This window comes from Rhinatrema bivittatum, chromosome 2 (genome assembly GCF_901001135.1).
Source record: "Rhinatrema bivittatum chromosome 2, aRhiBiv1.1, whole genome shotgun sequence".
Classification (NCBI taxonomy): domain Eukaryota; kingdom Metazoa; phylum Chordata; class Amphibia; order Gymnophiona; family Rhinatrematidae; genus Rhinatrema; species Rhinatrema bivittatum.
This window is the reverse complement of record NC_042616.1, coordinates 819,925,303-819,940,403: the sequence shown is the minus strand read 5'-3', so window position 1 is coordinate 819,940,403 and position 15,101 is coordinate 819,925,303. Positions and strand designations below refer to the sequence as shown.

The 15,101-nt window shown below is 50.5% G+C and overlaps 1 protein-coding gene across 3 annotated transcripts in view; it reads right to left on the bottom strand.

Annotated features, from left to right (window-relative positions):
- Nucleotides 1-15,101, bottom strand: part of ADCK5 (aarF domain containing kinase 5) — a 269,661-nt gene that overhangs the window by 160,038 nt on the left and 94,522 nt on the right. For all 3 annotated transcript variants that reach the window (XM_029592309.1, XM_029592308.1, XM_029592310.1), the window contains one exon: nt 3,545-3,628. In XM_029592309.1, the coding sequence (XP_029448169.1) occupies nt 3,545-3,628 (84 nt within the window). The remainder of the gene's footprint in view (nt 1-3,544; nt 3,629-15,101) is intronic.

The window sequence follows — 15,101 nt, the reverse complement described above, 5'->3', positions numbered from 1 at the left end:
TCCTCAGTCCCAGGACATCTCTCCTCTCCTCCCCTCTGAGACATGACTGATCCTCAGTCCCAGGACATCTCTCCTCTCCTCCCCTCTGAGACATGACTGATCCTCAGTCCCAGGACATCTCTCCTCTCCTCCCCTCAGACATGAGTGATCCTCAGTCCCAGGACATCTCTCCTCTCCTCTGAGACATGCTGATCCTCAGTCCCAGGAGATCTCTCTTCTCCTCCCCTCTGAGACATGACTGATCCTCAGTCCCAGGAGATCTCTCCTCTCCTCCCCTCTGAGACATGACTGATCCTCAATCCCAGGAGACCTCTTCTCTCCTCCCCTCAGAGACATGACTGTTCCTCAGTTCCAGGACATCTCTCCTCTCCTCCCCTCTGAGACATGACTGATCCTCAGTCCCAGGAGATCTCTCCTCTCCTCTCCTCTGAGACATGACTGATCCTCAATCCCAGGAGACCTGTTCTCTCCTACCCTCAGAGACATGAATATTCCTCGGTTCCAGGACATCTCTCCTCTCCTCCCCTCTGAGACATGACTGATCCTCAGTCCCAGGAGATCTCTCCTCTCCTCTCCTCTGAGACATGACTGATCCTCAGTCCCAGGAGATCTCTCCTCTCCTCCCCTCTGAGACTTGACTGATCCTGAGTCCCAGGAGATCTCTCCTCTCCTCTGAGACACGACTGATCCTCAGTCCCAGGAGATCTCTCCTCTCCTCACCTCCCCTCTGAGACATGCTGATCCTCAGTCCCAGGAGATCTCTCCTCTCCTCACCTCCCCTCTGAGACATGCTGATCCTCAGTCCCAGGACATCTCTCCTCTCCTCCCCTCTGAGACATGACTGATCCTCAGTACCAGGACATTTCTCCTCTCCTCCCCTCTGAGACATGACTGATCCTCAGTCCCAGGAGATCTCTCCTCTCCTCTCCTCTGAGATACGACTGATCCTCAGTCCCAGGAGATCTCTCCTCACCTCCCCTCTGAGACATGCTGATCCTCAGTCCCAGGAGATCTCTCCTCTCCTCACCTCCCCTCTGAGACATGCTGATCCTCAGTCCCAGGAGATCTCTCCTCTCCTCCCCTCTGAGACATGACTGATCCTCAGTCCCAGGAGATCTCTCCTCTCCTCCCCTCTGAGACATGACTGATCCTCAGTCCCAGGAGATGTCTCCTCTCCTCCCCTCTGAGACTTGACTGATCCTCAGTCCCAGGAGATCTCTCCTCTCCTCCCCTCTGAGACATGACTGATCCTCAGTCCCGGGAGATCTCTCCTCTCCTCCCCTTTGAGACTTGACTGATCCTCAGTCCCAGGAGATCTCTCTTCTCCTCTGAGACATGACTGATCCTCAGTCCCAGGAGTTGTCTCTCCTCTCCTCCCCTCTGAGACATGCGGAGACTCAGTACCTGGAGATCTCTCCTCTCCTCCCCTCTGAGACATGACTGATCCTTAGTCCCAGGACATCTCTCCTCTCCTACCCTCTGAGACATGCTGATCCTCAGTCCCAGGAGATCTCTCCTCTCCTCCCCTCTGAGACTTGACTGATCCTCAGTCCCAGGAGATCTCTCCTCTCCTCCCCTCTGACACATGACTGATCCTCAGTCCCGGGAGATCTCTCCTCTCCTCCCCTCTGAGACATGACTGACCCTCAGTCCCAGGAGATCTCTCCTCTCCTCCCCTCTGAGATATGACTGATCCTCAGTCCCGGGAGATCTCTCCTCTCCTCCCCTTTGAGACTTGACTGATCCTCAGTCCCAGGAGATCTCTCCTCTCCTCTGAGACATGACTGATCCTCAGTCCCAGGAGTTGTCTCTCCTCTCCTCCCCTCTGAGACATGCGGAGACTCAGTACCTGGAGATCTCTCCTCTCCTCCCCTCTGAGACATGACTGATCCTTAGTCCCAGGACATCTCTCCTCTCCTACCCTCTGAGACATGCTGATCCTCAGTCCCAGGAGATCTCTCCTCTCCTCCCCTCTGAGACTTGACTGATCCTCAGTCCCAGGAGATCTCCCCTCTCCTCCCCTCTGAGACATGACTGATCCTCAGTCCCGGGAGATCTCTCCTCTCCTCCCCTCTGAGACATGACTGACCCTCAGTCCCAGGAGATCTGTCCTCTCCTAACCTCTGAGACATGACTGATCCTGAGTCCCAGGACATCTCTCCTCTCCTCCCCTCTGAGACATGACTGATCCTCAGTCCCAGGACATCTCTCCTCTCCTCCCCTCTGAGACATGACTGATCCTCAGTCCCAAGAGATCTCTCCTCTCCTCCCCTCTGAGACTTGACTGATCCTCAGTCCCAGGAGATCTCTCCTCTCCTCCCCTCTGAGACTTGACTGATCCTCAGTCCCAGGAGATCTCTCCTCTCCTCCCCTCTGAGACATGACTGATCCTCAGTCCCGGGAGATCTCTCCTCTCCTCCCCTCTGAGATATGCGGAGACTCAGTACCTGGAGATCTCTCCTCTCCTCCCCTCTGAGACATGACTGATCCTTAGTCCCAGGACATCTCTCCTCTCCTACCCTCTGAGACATGCTGATCCTCAGTCCCAGGAGATCTCTCTTCTCCTCCCCTCTAAGACATGTGGATCCTCAGTCCCAGGAGATCTCTCCTCTCCTACCCTCTAAGACATGTGGATCCTCAGTCCCAGGAGATCTCTCCTCTCCTCCCCTCTGAGACATGTGGATCCTCATTCCCAGGAGATCTCTCCTCTCCTACCCTCTGAGACATGTGGATCCTCAGTCCCAGGAGATCTCTCCTCCCCTCCCCTCTGAGACATAACTGATCCTCAGTACCTGGAGATCTCTCCTCTCCTCCCATCTGAGACATGCGGAGACTCAGTACCTGGAGATCTCTCTTCTCCTCCCCTCTGAGACATGACTGATCCTGAGTCCCAGGAGATCTCTCCTCTCCTACCCACTGAGAGATGCTGATCCTCAGTCTCAGGAGATCTCTCCTCTCCTCCCATCTGAGACATGCGGAGACTCAGTCCCTGGAGATCTCTCCTCTCCTACCCTCTGAGACATGACTGATCCTCAGTCCCAGAGCATCTCTCCTCTCCTACCCTCTGAGACATGCTGCTCCTCAGTCCCAGGGCATCTCTCCTCTCCTACCCTCAGACATGCTGATCCTCAGTCCCAGGAGATCTCACCTCTCCTCCCCTCTGAGACATGACTGATCCTCAGTCCCAGGAGATCTCTCCTTACCTCTCAGGCATGCTGCTCCTCAGTCTCAGGAGATCACTCCTCTCCTCCCATCTGAGCTATGCTGATCTTCAGTCCCAGGAGATCTCTCCTCTCCTCTGCGACATGCTGCATCTAAGTACCAGGAGCACTCTACTCTCTGGCATTTCCCTCGCCTTTTCACTGAGATATGTTTATCCTGAGTACCTGGACAACTCTCAGTTCCAGTTCTCCATTCCACAGAGCAGTGACTCCTTCCAAACAGGAGTAGGGAAAGGGGAATCACTTCATTTGCATTCTTGCTTCAGGATCATCTCGCTATCTACTTTGTACGAGTTCTGAAGTCAAACGGAACTCCAACTTACATCTCTGAGGCTAAGCCCTTGATCCAAGATCCCATCCACACTGGTAATCTTGCACCCATTGCAGTAGTCAGCAGTCAGCACTCTCTGGAAGTGAAACAGTGAACTTTTACTCATTTTTTAAAAATATTTATATTCATGTTAAACAGATAGCCACTGTTAGCATAGAATCCTTTCTAAAATTAGACAGCATATCATCTGCCTTTGCTCTCTGTTGCACAGACAGCAGTGGTCCCTAAGTACATACAATCCTGCTCAGAGCAGTGATGCATTGAGCCCAGCATCCTGTGCCCGACAGTGATCTGTTCGGGTCACTTGGAATTACCCAACAGATTCAGCCCGTTGTCATCTCCACATCTTTTTAAACTCTGCTATACTTCTAGCCTTGAATGAATTCTCCAGTAACAAATTCTACAGTTGAATTTTGCATTGACTGAAAAATAGAATTTTTAGGTTAAAACTGCTAATAGTTAGTTTCATGGGGCGTCTCCTTGTTTTAGTATTATTTGAAAAGGTAAATAACCCTCCTTTATTTACCCATTCCACCCCACTCATGATTATATAAACTTCCTGGTTCCATTAAGCCATAGGTAAACTCTATTTAGCTAGGAATAGATTAAAGTGGAATAATGGGAGAAGTTACCATTTTGAATAGCCCCTTCCTGTACATACCCAGATCAGTGCAGACAAGTGGGTTTTGCATCCCTACCAGCAGATGGAGGCAGAGAACAAAACTTTGAGGCACTGCTACATAACAGAGAATGCCATCTGCAGTCCCTCAGTATTTCTCTGTCTCCAGCAGGTGGTAGAGGTGCAAACCTGCAGTCCTGACTGAAAGATTTCAGAAGTTGGACTTTCGATGCTGGCTCCCTGAGGTGCTAGGCTCCTTTCTGGACCATCCTTCAGGTGGAGCAGGGCGACCGGGGGGGTTGGAAACCCCTGGCTGGTGCTTGCCTTCGTTGGCCGGAGGTTCTGACAGCCAGGGGACTGGCTCCCTCAGAATCTCCAGGGTCCCCCTCCTGAGGATTTCCCTTCTTGTCAGGGAAGTACACTGTACCTTTAAATTTTTACGAAAAAAGAAAGAACAAAGGTGTTGCCTGTGATTTCAGCGGCTGCAGGAACAGTCGCGGCATGGCCTTAAGTAGGCAGAGGACAGCGGGAGTTGTCGGTTTTACAGGAGGGTCTGACTCGGGGGATTCCCCTCCTTTCTGCTCCCCAGGGACTCGGAGATCTGCGAGAGGTTTTCGGGATGCACTGTTTCCCGGCGATAGTTCCTGCCATCCTGCAGGTGCGGTTGGAGGAGGTTGCTGCGCAACTGCGAGCGACTGCGAGCGATTCCCCGGAGCTCTGGGAGTGTGACAGCGGGGCTATTTCGAGCCTTCTCCCGCATGAAGCGTGGTCCTTGGTCTGCGTGAGCGGCCTGTCTGCCGGCAACACACCGGGTGCAGCATGGCACCAAAGCCACGTGTGGCAGCTTGCAGGGTCTGTGGCATTCCCTCTGCACTGCCTGTGCAGAAGGGGGCAAGGGGACGTCGGGGGTGTCCTTGGGGTGTCTGGAACTACAGCTGCGAGCCCTGGGGGAGCCCGGTCCCACTGGAGATCGCAGGCAGGAGGCAGCCGGAGAAGCTGTGGATTTGCCTCCTCCTTTGTCCCCTGTGGTGCAGATGGGGCAGGAGGAGAGGGGGAGTCGGAAGACAGTCTTCAGGGGCAGGGGTCTGCAGATCTCGATCCCGATGGTTTCACCCCAGAGTTTGTTTTATTGCTCTACCAGCTTTCCTGGCTAGGAAAGGGTTGGGGGCTAAACGACCTAGAGAGAGGCCCATTCTGTGATTCATTAAACGTTCTAAGATGGTGCCTTCTTGAGATCTGCTGCGCCATCAAGGTCTAGGTCTTGAAAGTTCAGAAGCCAATCCTGGCGAGTTGGGTGACTCCCATGATCTGCAGGATGCAGATCCAAATGAGGACACGGACACAACTCCAAACGAGGACCTAGGGGCAAATGAGGAGGATCTGGAACAGGAGGATTGCCAGGTCTCGGAAGCTGACCCAAGGGTGGTCCGTTTATTCAAGGAGGAGCTGTGCCCCCTTATTCCACAGGTATTGCAGGAATTGGGGCTTGGCGTCTCAGGAGGAGTCCGATAACAAGGGCATAAATCCAGTCCTGGATGGGCTGTGGGGCCCTCCTAGTGCTTTTCTCTTGCCCAAGAAGAACCACAAGGTGGTGAACAGGGAATGAGATTTTCCGAAAGCAGAGCTGAAGGTGGGCTGCACCATGGCTAAGCTTTACCCTGTGATAGAGGAAACCTTGGAGCTCTTGTGAGTACTGAAGGTAGATGCAGCAGTTTCGGCAGTCACCAAGAAGATGACCATTCCAGTAGCGGGGGCTGCCGCTCTGAAGGATGTGCAGGACTGCCAGTTGGAAATTCAATTGAAGTGGATATTCGAAGTCTCTGCTTTGAGTCTCTGTGCCGCCATTTGTGGTAGTATAATGCAAAGGGCATGCCTGTGATGGGTACAAAAATCTCACGATCAAGCCTCCTCTGGAGAGGTCAAGGATCTCCAGTTCACACACTTGGAGGCTGGAGTGGCTTATAGTGCGTACATCAGTAAGAAACATGGTCTCAATGGTGGCAGCCTGCAGACTTTTGTGGCTGCAGAATTGGTTGGCGGTTATGTGGTCCAAGGCGCAACTTTGTAATCTCCTTTTCAAAGAAAGGCTCCTTTTTGGAGAGGATTTAGACCAGCTAATGAAGTCTTTGGGGGGGTCCAAAGGTAACTGTTTGCCTGAAGAAAAAAAGTCCACCTGGTCAGTTTTCCTATCACAAACCCATTTTCGGGAGTTGCGTAGGTTCCATGCTGGCAAGTCCTCCTCTGCGGTGGGTGCCAAGCAGATTAGTGGAAGGCAGCAGTCCTTTTGAGGCTCCCGAGACCTGCCAGGGATAGTGCTGGCCAGGGTCCAGAAGCAGAAAGTTGTTCCAATGAAGCCAGTTTAGCCCATTCTTCCGTTGAAGCGATAGGAGGTAGATTGTCCAGCTTTTACGAGGAGTTGGTCAAGATTACCTTGGACTGGTGGGTGCTGGAGGTGATGCGAGACAGTTACGCATTAGAGTTTTCTCACCCCATCAGGGAAGCCTTCCTAGAGTCCCACGTGGTCTCCTGGAGCAAGTAGGGATGCAGTGTGCGGGACCCTGCAGTGACTGTTGCAGCTGAACGCTATAGTGCCCATTCCCTATGAAGAGCAGGGGTGAGGCAGGTACTCCATTTATTTTGTAGTACCCAAAAAGGAAGGCACCATTCACCCCATCCTCGACTTGCAGAAGGTCAACAGGGCCTGAAGGTCCCCTGTTTTCGAATGGAAACATTGCAAATGGTGACTTTCGCAGTCCGCAAAGAAGAGTTTTTGGTGTCTCTGGACTTGACCGAGGCCTATCTGTACATTCCCATTCGAAAGGACCATCAACGGTATCTTCGGTTCATGGTGTTGGGCCGACATTACCAGTTCCAAGCTCTTCCCTTTGGCTTAGCCACGGCACCGCACACCTTCACGAAGGTGACGGTAGTAGCGGCTGCTGCCCTCCGACGAGAAGGGATTCTCATACATCCTTATCGAACAATTGGCTCTTTGAGCAAAGACATCAGAAGAGTGCGTGCGGTCACCTCAACGAGTGTTGGACACGTTGCGGTTGATGGGTTGGATGATCAATATGACAAAGAGTCACCTGGTGCCGACCCAGACTTTGGAATATCTGTGGGGTGCTGTTCAACACCCAGAAGGGCAAGGTTTTTCTAATCCCAGAGAAATTGACAAGGTAACAGTTGCAAGTGACGTGCCTGTTGAGATTGCGCTGCCAACGGCCTGTGATTATTAACAGGTACTAGGGTCCATGGCTTCCATGATGGACTTGGTGCCGTGGGCTTTCGCACACTTGAGACCGTTGCAGAGCCTGCTTTTATCCAGATGGAATCCGATGTCAGAGAAATATCAGATGCCGTTACCACTCCCCTCAAGGTTCCAGATCCAGTTTGTTGTGGTGGCTTTAGCAGCCCAACCTAGAAAAGGGTCAGGACTTGGAGAATCTTGACTGGGTGGTGGTGACCATGAATACCAATCTCAAAGTCTGGGGAGTGGTGTGCATGGGAAGGATGGCCCAAAGACTTTGGTCGAAACAGGAGAATTCCTGGTCCATCAATCGCCTTGAAACAAGAGCGGTCTGGCAGGCGCTGAAAGCCTTCCTTCCCTGGATCAGAGGCTGGATGGTACGGGTATTTTCAGACAATGTGACCACGATGGCATACATCAACCACCAGGGAGGAACAAAGAGTCAGGTGGTGGCTCTGGAAGCCCGACAGTTGTTTGCATGGACAGAGACTAATCTCGAGGGAATTGCAGCCTTCCATGTCACGGGGTCGGATAATGTGCAGGCAGATTTCCTCAGCAGGCAGCAACTGGATCCGGGGGAGTGGGAATTGTCCACGGAAGCTGGGGACCACATTTGTGCCAGGTGGGGTGTTTCTCAGTTGGACCTCATGACCACAAGAGTAAACGCAAAAATGTCGAGGTTTCTAAGTCGCAGAAGAGAGATGGGCACAGTGGGACTGGGTGCTCTGTTGTGTCCTATACATGTTTCCCCATGGCCACTGGTCGGGAAAGTGCTGCGTCGGATAGAGTCCCACTTGGGGCCAGTGGTACTAGTGGCTCCCAAGTGGCCCAGATGTCCGAGGTTTGCGGATCTGGTACATCTCATGCAAGAGGGTCCTCTCAAACTGAACCACCTGCCAGGTTTACTGTGACAAGGTCCCATATTTTCGGATCGGAACAATTCTGTCTTGTGGCTTGGCTTTTGAGAGGTGGCACCTCTGACTGAAGGGATGTTGAGAGCCAGTTATTGCTACGCTGCTCCAAGCCCAGAGGCCGGCTACGTCTTTAGCATATGTCAGGGTCTAGAGGGCTTTTGAGGCCTGGTATCTGCCGAGGCAGCTGGATCCTTTACAGGTGGACATTCCGCAAGTTTTGGCTTTCTTGCACGAGGGTTTGTCGAAGCGTCTGGCCACTAACTCTATCCGCGTTCAGTTGCGGCCTTGGGTTCCCTTAGGGGGAAGTGGCGGGGTAGAACTCTGGCTTCACAACCTGATGTGGTTCGTTTCCTTAAGGGGGTGAAACATTTGCGTCCTACTGGTATGAAAGCTGTGTCCAGAATGAAACCTAAATTTGGTTCTGCGAGTGCTCTGCAATGTGCCTTCTCAGCCCTTGAGAAGGGCGACGTTAAAGGATCTTAAACTGAAGACGGTATTTTTGGTGGCTATTTGCCAGTACTAGCAGAGGCAATTCCCTAAGACAACTTGATTAATAGCAGTTAATGGACTTCTCCTCCAAGAACTTATCCAAGTCTTTTTTAAACCCAGCTACACTAACTGCACTAACCACATCTTCTGGCAACAAATTCCAGAGCTTAACTGTGAGTTGAGTGAAAAACATTTTCTCCAATTAGTCTTAAATGTGCTACTTGCTAACTTCATGGAATGCCCCCTAGTCCTTCTATTATCCGAAAGTGTAAATAACCGATTCACATCTACTCGGTTCAAAACCTCTCATGATTTTAAATACCTCTATCATATCCCCCCTCAGCCGCCTCTTCTCCAAGCTGAACAGCCCTAACCTCTTCAGCCTTTCCTCATAGGGGAGATGTTCCACCCCCTTTATCATTTTGGTTGCACTTCTCTGTACCTTCTCCATCGCAGCTATATCGTGGTCCTATCTCAACGGGATTGTGAGCCCTTGGATCACGGCGCAGCTCAGGGATGATCTCCAAGACACACTGCGAGAGGTGAGCAGGTACGAGCACGGGCAGAGCAGAAGCAAGGCTGGACTGAAGACAAGGCGAGGACTATCTGGAATAGGACCAAGGCAGGCTCAGCCCTCCACTGGACCTACACATACCAATGAGACCGAGCAACACAATTGCTGGTCTCGAGAGTAGCCCTCCGGCCACTCGATAGCCCTTCCGGACCCGCCACTTGGGAACTACAAGTGTGTGAGGCCAGACGGAGGCTGAGGGCAGGAACAAGAAGACTCAGACGAAGACACAGGATACTCGGAGGATTCATACATAGACTAGTATACTCGGGAGACTCAGACGAAGACTTGGACAATTCAGGATACTTGGAGGACTCAGACAAGGATTCAGGTTGCTTGGAAGACTTGGACAAGGATTCAGGACTCAGGCGAAATTACCGGGTGAGAACTGCATCACAGCATGCCCCACATAGCCGCCCATGGCTGGTTGTGGACCACGCTGAACACGAAGTAGACTCCAGGCGAAGAAGTGGAACTTGAGACTGGAACATGACGAAGATTCAGGAGAGGCCTGCACTGGGGAGCGCCCTAAACAGCCACCTGTGGCTGGTCACGGACCACGCTGGAGCAGAGCAGGTTCTGGCAGAGTCCTGGGCATGGACAGAAGCAGGCACAAGGAACTCCGAAGACCGGGACAGGATTCAAGACTCAGGATTCTCAGAAGCAAGGCATTAAAACAGGAGTCTTCTGGAGGCTTGCACTGCAGACGAGAAGACGGCCTTGTACCACGTTGCACCCTACACAGCCCCCCATGGGCTGGTCACGGACCACGACAGTGGCACGCCAGGAAGGGTGAATAGATGAGGGACCTGGGAACTGGACGAAGAGCTGAAGATGAGACGGACGGAGTCGGGACAGGAACATCGGACATCAGGAATGTGGAACATGGTACCTCAGGACACGGAACATCTGGACATCAGGACGTCAGGAGAACTGGACATATGGAACATCAGGAACACGAACAAGCGACAAGGGAGCTCCGACGAGGGACGAGACCAAGAACATCAGGATGACGAAGTTCATGAATACGAAGAATATGGAACGAAGATCCATCAATAAGACCACGGAGGTCCTGGATCAGGAAGACCACCCCAGATGCTATGAAGACTGGATCCGAAGGCACTGACGAACTGAGGCTGGGCCCTTTTATAGGGCTGGTCTGGCGAGGACTGATTACATTACTCCTGAGGGCCACAGGCCTTTTCCTGCTGCTGGCTCTTTAAGAAGAGAGAAGAGGCGAGCGCCCGCGCCTAAGAGATGTCCGGAGGGAAGGCTGCATCGGCGGCACCCCCACCGCACGGGAGGGAGGACAGTGGCATCGGCGGCAGCACCCCCGCCATGAAGAAGAGAGCAGGCAGTGGCAGTTTCACGCCATGATTAAGGGCGAGAACACAAAAGACCCGCGCATAACACACTTTCTCCAAACGTCATTTTATCTGGCACCTGAACATCCAGGCTGTAATGCTTGGTAAAAGTGTGTAGGTATGTGGAGATACCAGCGGACACTCTGCCAGGGAGGCTACATGCGCCCTAGGAGAATGCACCCGCAGCCCCTTAGGAACCAATCAACCCTTACAGAGATAGGCTGAAAAAAATCACCTCCTTCAACCATCGTGCAATCATGCTCTTAGCCGCCTTACATCCCTTCTTTGCTCCACTGAATAAAACATACATGAGTCGACCTCCAAAATTCATTAGTGACCTTAAGATATCACAACAGAGTTTGCCCAACATCCAGTAGATAAAGTTCCTTCGCATGCGGCATATCTGCTGACAGGTAAGGAAAGGCCAGTTATTTGACCTTGGGCAAAAAGGAAGAAACTGTATGCAGTGACACCCTGTCCTAAATCCAAAAAAAAAGGATCTCTATGTGACAAGGCTTGAAGCTCCAAAATCTGTCTAGCTGAACAAATCGCCACTAGGAAATTGGCTTTCAAGGAGAGATTCTTTAAAGACACCCTTCTCAGCGGTTCAAAAGGAGGTCCACAAAGCACTTAAGAACCAGATTAAGGTCCTATGAGGGACCCATCCTATGAACCAGCAGGTGCAACTGCTTCGTTCCTTTAAGAAAATGCACGATGTCCGGATGAGACACCAACAGCCTCCCCTGAAGCTTCAAACAGCCTAAAGCTGCCACCTGAATTCAGAGCAAATTAAAGGCCAGTCCCTTTGCTAAGCCATCCTGCAAGAATGCCAAAACCTGGGAAACGTCAACCTTCAAAGGATCACGGTCATGTTCCCCACACCATGACTCAAACACTCTCTACACCTGGATATATGCCAGCGAAGTGGAAGGTCTCCTAGCCTAAAGCAATGTAGCAATCACTGACTCTAAATACCCTTTCAAGCGAAAACATTGCCTCTCAAAATCCAGGCTGCTAGCCAAAAGCAATCCACTTGTTCTGAAAAGATGGGTCCCTGACATAGCAACCCCTGCAGGTGCCCTAACCGGATGGGACTGTCCACTGCCCACTGCACCAGATCTGCAAACCACGGATGACATGGCCACTCCAGCGCTACGAGAATCACCCTTTCTGGATGTTGCTCAATGCGACATAGCACTCGGCCTATGAGAGGCCACGGGGAAAACACATACAACAGAAGCCTCGTCGTCCAAGGCTGAAGTAAAGTGTCAATTCCTTCGGAGTCTACTTCCCTCCTGAGGCTGAAATACCTGTCCACCTTGACATTTCCTCGAGTCGCCATGAGATCGAACTGGGGTTTGCCCCACCTGCTCCGAATGAGGATAAAAGGCCCCCGCTGACAACTTCCATTGCCCAGGATCCAGCTGTTGCTTGCTAAGATAGTCCGCTTGCACACTGTCCACTCCAGCTATGTGAGAAGCTGCTATCACTACAGATGTTTCTCCACCCAGACAAAGAGTTCCTGAGCCTCCAGAGTCACAAGCCAACTCTTTGTTCCACCCTGATTGATATATGCCACCATTGTCACATTGTCTGAGAACACTCGTACCGCACATCGGAAAATCCACAGCAGAAAGACCATTAACGCCTTATGAACTGCCCTTGTTTCCAATTGGTTGATTCACTAGGATGCTTCCATTGCTGACCTACTGACCTTAAGCCGTGTGCCCTTGATACCATGCTCCGCAACCACTGAGGTTGGCATCTGTGGTCACTACCACCCAGTCCAGGACCTCCAGGTCCACTCCTTTCTCTGAATTGGGACATGACAGCCACCACAAGAGACTGGACCTGGATTCCATCGGAAGTGGTAAAGGTAGTTGAAACTCCTCCAACAAATGGATTCCAACAGGATAGACAGCCCGCTGGAGAGGCCATATAATAAACAAACGCCCATGGGACCAATTCCAATGAAGATGCCATAGATCCCTGAACCTGTAAATAATCCCGGTCTCTGAGGACCGAAAGCCGAAGCAAATGAAGTACTTGAGCTTGCAACTTGACCACCATCTCTGAGGTAAGAAACACCTTGCCCTCAGATTTTCCAATGATTGGGCTGGCTCTAGATGGCCTTTACTAGGTTTATCACCCAACCCAGGGACTTTAAGTGCTCCATGATGCATCAAATCAAATGGCGGCAGCCCAGCTCCAACTTCGCCCGAATGAGCCAATTGTCCAAGTACCAGAATCCCTTCCTTTCTGAGGACTGCTGCCACCACCACCATCACCTTCATGATAGTCCTTGGTGCTGCTGCCAACCTGAAGGGCAGTGCTCAAAACTGAAAATGCTCTCCGAGCACCATGAATCACAGAAATTTCTGATGGTCTGACCATATAGTTATATGTAGGTATGCCTCCGTTAATATCCAACGAATCAAGAAACTCTCCCTTGTGCACCGCTAACACCATCCGCAGCATCTCCATACGGAAGCATGGCACCTACAGTGCTGCATTGACCTTCAGCAGATCAAAAATGGACAAGATGCCCTCTTTCTTGGGAACAATGAAGTAAACAATATCTTCCTAGTCCTTACTCCCCTGGGGGAACTGGAGTGAGGGCCTCCAGTTGCTGCAGCTGTAGCAAAGTGTCCCATACTGCTGCTCTCTTGGTGCAAAACATGCAACAGGGCACCACACAGGCCTCTCTGATCAGGCGCGAAAATTCTAAGGCATAGCCATCTCTTATTACTTCCAGAACTCATTGATCAGACGTGATCTTGGTCCACTCCTCATAAAGAGGGTTAGTTTGCCTTCGATGGCTTCCTGGGAAGCATGGACTGGCCCTCCTTCATTGGGAGGTTTTACTTCCTCCAGTCTCCTGGCCAATATATCTGGAAGGCCTACAAAACCCCCGAAAGGACTGCTGTCTTCCAGAATCTTGTTTCTGCGTCGAGACGGATGAATTCCTATTGGAGTGAAATTTCCTCATCTCTCAAAAGTGAGAACACAGCAAAAAGTTCTTTTATAAGAACATAAGATATTTATTTTATTTTATTTTTTTTTATTTGGAGTTTCTTCTATACCGATAGCCGTTTGCACATCGTATCGGTTTACATAAAACTAAGAACTGTTGGGCATGGCCCTTACATAGAACAATAGTAATAGTAAGATATGCCATACTGGGTCAGAGCAAGGGTCCATCAAGCCCAATATCCTGTTTTCAACAGTGGCCAATCCAAGTCACAAGTACCTGGCAGGTACCCAAACATTAAATAGATCTCAAGCTACTATTGCTTATTATTTAATATCAGTTTATGGATTTTTCCTCTAGGAAATTGCCCAAACCTTTTTTAAACCCAGTTACACTAACTGCCATAATCACATCCTCTGGCAATGAATTCCAGAACTTAACTATGCGCTGAGTGAAAAAGAATTTTCTTCGATTTGTTTTAAATAAGCTTCTTGCTAACTTCATGGAGTGCCCCCTAGTTCTTCTATTATCTGAGAGAATAAATAATTGATTTACATTAACCTATTCAAGTAATTTCATGATTTTGTAGACCTCTATCATGTCTCCTCTCAGTCGTCTCTTCTCCAAATGGAACAGCCCTAACTTCTTTAGCCTTTCCCTCATATGGGAGCCGTTCCATGGCCCTTATTTTGGTCGCACTTCTCCGCACTTTCTCCAGTGCAACTATGTCTTTTTTGAGATGAGGCGACTAGAATTGTACACAGTATTCAAGGTGCGGTCTCACCATGAAGCGATACAGAGGCATTATGACATCCATCATTTTATTTGCCTTTCCCTTCCTAATAATTCCTAATATTCTGTTTGCTTTTTTGACTGCCACAGCACACTGAGACAATTTCAATGTATTATCCACTATGATGCCTAGATCTCTTTCCTGGGTAAAAGCTCTTAAGATAGAACCTAACATTGTGTAACTTCAGCAAGGGTTATTTTACCCTATATGCATCACCATGTACTTGTCCACATTAAATTTCACATGCCACCTGGAAGCCCAATCTTCCAGTCTCACAAGGTCTTCCTGCAATTTATCACAATCCACTTGAGATTTAACTACTCTGCATAATTTTGTGTCATCCACAAATTTGATCACCTCACTCCTCATACCCCTTTCCAGATCATTTATAAATATATTAAAAAGCACTGGTCCAAGTACAGATCCCTAAGGCACGCCACTGTTTACCTTTTTCCACTGTGAAAACTGACCATTTAACCCTACTCTCTGTTTCCTGTCTTTTAACCAGTTTGTAATCCACGAAACAGCATCGCCTCCTAACCCATGACATTTTAGTTTTCTTAGAAGCCTCTCATGAG